Consider the following 4,279-nt stretch of genomic DNA (forward strand, 5'->3'; position numbering starts at 1 on the left):
TTCTTTCTTTCTTTCTTTCTTTCTTTCTTTCTTTCTTTCTTTCTTTCTTTCTTTCTTTCTTTCTTTCTTTCTTTCTTTTCTATGTGTTCAGGTGCTTTCCTAATCCCCTACATTTTGATGGCTATCTTTGGTGGCGTGCCGCTGTTTTACATGGAGCTGGCACTGGGGCAGTTTCACAGAACTGGAGCCATATCCATATGGAAACACATCTGTCCCATTTTTAAAGGTAATGGTAAACAATGAACTGGTTTAACACAGCCCCTTTTAATGAACCCTTTTCATAATTATTCACAGCATATGGTTTACAAAACTAAGCTATAAGTGGGGATATTATGTAAGGTGTGACTTCCTCTTTCAGGAATAGGATATGCCATATGTGTCATCGCTCTGTATGTGTCCTTCTACTACAACACCATCATCGCCTGGGCCCTCTTCTACTTCTACTCCTCCTTCTCCAGCATCCTCCCATGGACAAACTGCAATAATGTCTGGAACACCCCCAACTGCACCAACTACTTTGGCATGGATAACGTGACTTGGACAAATTCCTCCAGGTCTCCGGCAGAGGAATTTTACACGTAAGTGCATGTAAGTGTGAGTAAAAGAAACCACATATGCATGTATAAATAGCTTTTACTGTAATACCCCTCAGAAATGTTGCCAAGTTGGTTATTTTTATCCCCAAACCCCTCTTGCCTTGTTTGCTGACAACTTGATGATACAAGGATTTTCTTTGAACAGGAGAAACGTTCTTGAGATCCACAAATCTTCAGGGCTGAGAGACATCGGGGGCGTTCGCTGGCAGCTGATGCTCTGCCTCTTTCTTATTTTCACTATAGTCTACTTCAGCCTCTGGAAGGGTGTGAGAACCTCAGGGAAGGTAGGACATCGTTTTTTATCTTCAGATGCACCTCAGTAAAAAAAAAGTTTACTTCACACCTCACATAGATGGATTTTAAGCATTTATTTCCACTCAACATTATGATTAGGGTTTAATTGTATCTATGTCAAAGATAATCATCACAGAAACGTTGCTACTAACAATCCAGGTAGTATTCAGGCACAGATGGAAAGTTTTGTGGAGGGAAAATACATTTGCAGGAGAAAATGAACAGAACTCAGATATTTAACTTTCACCACATCTAGAAATATCTAGGACATTAACTATAACCGTCACAGTCCTTGTGTAAAACCACCCCTAAACCAGACACATTAAAAGTGTCATATCTGGACTAAAGAAAAAAATTACTTTAGTATTACTGGGTGGTCTAAAATTCTCTTTGTTAGTGTTGATTTGGGTTTCCATGTCATTTGCTGCTGTTTCGTTTTTTCAGGTCCAAAGTCAATCAGGAATTTCCTTTTATCTGGAAATTCGTGATCACTTGATGCATCCTTCTGATGCCAAACCTATTGAAGATGCTTATATCATATTTTGGACTTGGCACCTTCACCACACTGCTAAAAGTACCAGGCTGGCTCAGTTAAGAGAGCTGGCATTCAATTGACGGTAAAGGTTGTAAATGGTGGTGAAATAATTTCAGTTTAAAACATTAATTCAGCATTAAAACAATGTTGTACACTGAGTACACTGTCTATATAAGACTCAAACTCACTGCGGATCCAGACATTTGAATTGAGAAAGCTTCCTGGAGAGGTGGCGAAACGTCTTCAAATCTTGAAAACCAAGTCCAGTGGATATTTTTTGAATTTTTACGGAATGTTGTACACTAAACTGTTGAAATGTTGTTATCTCACAATGCTTTCAGCATTGAAATATCAACTATTTCTGAATTATATGTCTAATCCTCTTTGAATATACATTTTAACATTGGTATTTCAACTCTAGTTCCAAAATCAAAACAAACTACAACAGTGATTAAACACAACAACTCAATGTCAAAGTGGCTGCTTGATTTCTCAGCAAACTGACCGAATCCCCAGAAAGACTTCCAGCAAAGATGCAGCAATGGCGTAGTTCATTAAATATCAAGTGCACATACTGTACATCATCCTTTTCTATTGTTCATTTTCTAATTTTCTCTTTTCCTTAGCTTTAAGCATTCATGCGTAACTCATCTTAAAAAGCATTTTATAATTGAATTACCAAGATAAATAAATGTTCCTATTTCCCTTGGTTTCCTCTCCATTAGGTTGTGTGGGTCACCGCCACCTTGCCGTACATTGTGCTCTTTATCCTGCTGATTCGTGGTGCGACTCTGCCAGGGGCCTGGAGAGGAGTGGTATTTTATCTGAAACCACAGTGGGACAAGCTGCTAGAGACCAGTGTATGTTATTCAGATAATCATTATCTGTCTTAATAAAAATAAGTACAGCATGAAGACTTTTTCCATTTCTATTATGATAGGCTGATTCCTAACCCATTCTATCAGCTTAAAACATTACATGTTTTGTACCATATGATATTATCCCATATGCAGGCCAAACGTGAAGGAGATTTTTTGTTTATTTATTCTAGTAGCCTATTTTTGGCTTCATGTTTCATTAAAATTATAAAAGAAGCTAAATTGAATGTTTGTTAAAGTGATTCATTTTTCTTCTGAAGAATAATAAATGTTTATTGTAAATACTTTTAGGTTAACTAGAGGGTTTTTTAACAAATCTTTTCGACAGAGTTCTTCAATAGATAGCAGCCTCTTGACAATCTGCCTATATATCTCTTCCATCTATGAAAAGTCCTCTCCTCCCTCCGGCTCAATGCTGTGTTTCACTGAACCTTTGCAAGAGCTTTGTTGGGAAGCGAATATGGATGAGATGAAATGAGATGCATAAATAAACCACAGAGCAGGATAATAAGATGCATAATTAGTTTAGATTTTCTACCCATTAACAAAGGCTCCCCCCTTTCTCTCTCACTCACGGATATCCAACGCTGTTCTCCTCTTTTTACCGCCGAATGCTCTTCAGATCTCCCTGCATACAGCTGTGCAGATGCTCGACCTTCCTCTGACAAACACAGAATTACATTGAGTAGCCAAGTTCACAGTTTAGAGAAACAGAGACTTTACAATAGTTAAGTCACTAAACCGCCAATGGGAAGTAATGTTTAAGATTAATTTCCATGTTTGAAAAAACTGCAGCATCCCAGATGACAGAATCAAGAAAGGGTCAAAAAGTCTGCATCTGTTTTCCAGGTGTGGGTGGATGCTGCTGCTCAGATCTTCTTCTCTCTGGGTCCTGGGTTTGGGGTTCTCCTGGCTCTTTCCAGCTACAACCCTTTTACAAATAACTGCTATCGGTATGTTTCCTACAAGTCCACTGACCATTCAACTTCTGATTAATTTTAATCTGTGTTTTAAACTAAAAATAAAGTAGATAGTCTTGATATTAAGATAAAACTGATGTAAATCACGCATTAGCTAAGATTAGTATGAAACAGTAAAAGCCCATCAGCACACAATAACTATACATGTTTAATATAAACACTGTTTAAATTTAACAAAAGGACTAACACAAACAAGATTGCATCTGCAGATCTGCGAGCATGCTTCTAAGTTAAAGCACCACCATGAATTAACCAGATGCCACAATAGAAGGTAGCTTCCTCTGGAAGCTATTAATGAAAACATATAATGTATCTGTTCTGAGAGGCGTAATCGTTTAGATTATAATTGATTTAGGTCTGTTTCCACAATAGTAACAAACAAACCTTAGGTTTGTTTCACTTTACAACCACCACTGTTCCCAATGACTTCAATGAGTTGTTTATTAATGCTGATTTTGCAAAGTTTCTATCTTAGTCATTTAAATAACATGCTGCTGTCATTTTGCACATCTCTGATATTATAGGTATTTTCAAATATCCCTTACTGTAAAAATGTCCATAGCTGTATATTGGTTATTTATTCTCCAGGTGCACAGTTTTATATTGTTAAAACACTTTACAGTATAGTATTTTATTGTTTATCTTCTTCACTAGTATGTTATTCTTATACATTTTTCTAAGGTCCACATTTGTGTGACAATTTTTTCACCATTGTGGGACAATAAAGGGATTTTGTATTCTAATCTGTTTTTGATGGAACAAATATTCAGTGCCTACATTTTTACTGTGAGGTTTACATAACTTAGTAAATGAAAGAAAACATCATTTAATGTCTCAATACCAACTACCAAAATAATCCTATATGACATAACAAATGATGACTTGAATCCCTTTGTTTTTCACTTAGGTATTTAATTGTATACAGGATAAAACCTAATGCAAAAAATCCATACATTCATATATATATATATATATATATATATATATATATATATA

General features: G+C 36.2%; 1 protein-coding gene across 1 annotated transcript in view; it reads left to right on the forward strand.

Moving 5' to 3' along the window:
• Positions 1 to 4,279, forward strand: part of LOC107097251 (sodium-dependent serotonin transporter-like) — a 10,587-nt gene that overhangs the window by 841 nt on the left and 5,467 nt on the right. The window contains exons 2-6 of the mRNA XM_015394331.1: positions 92 to 226; positions 359 to 578; positions 742 to 880; positions 2,151 to 2,285; positions 3,153 to 3,256. Coding sequence (XP_015249817.1) covers positions 92 to 226; positions 359 to 578; positions 742 to 880; positions 2,151 to 2,285; positions 3,153 to 3,256 — 733 coding nt within the window. The remainder of the gene's footprint in view (positions 1 to 91; positions 227 to 358; positions 579 to 741; positions 881 to 2,150; positions 2,286 to 3,152; positions 3,257 to 4,279) is intronic.

The sequence above is a fragment of the Cyprinodon variegatus genome, unplaced genomic scaffold (genome assembly GCF_000732505.1).
Source record: "Cyprinodon variegatus isolate N-32 unplaced genomic scaffold, C_variegatus-1.0 Scaffold681, whole genome shotgun sequence".
Lineage (NCBI taxonomy): Eukaryota > Metazoa > Chordata > Actinopteri > Cyprinodontiformes > Cyprinodontidae > Cyprinodon > Cyprinodon variegatus.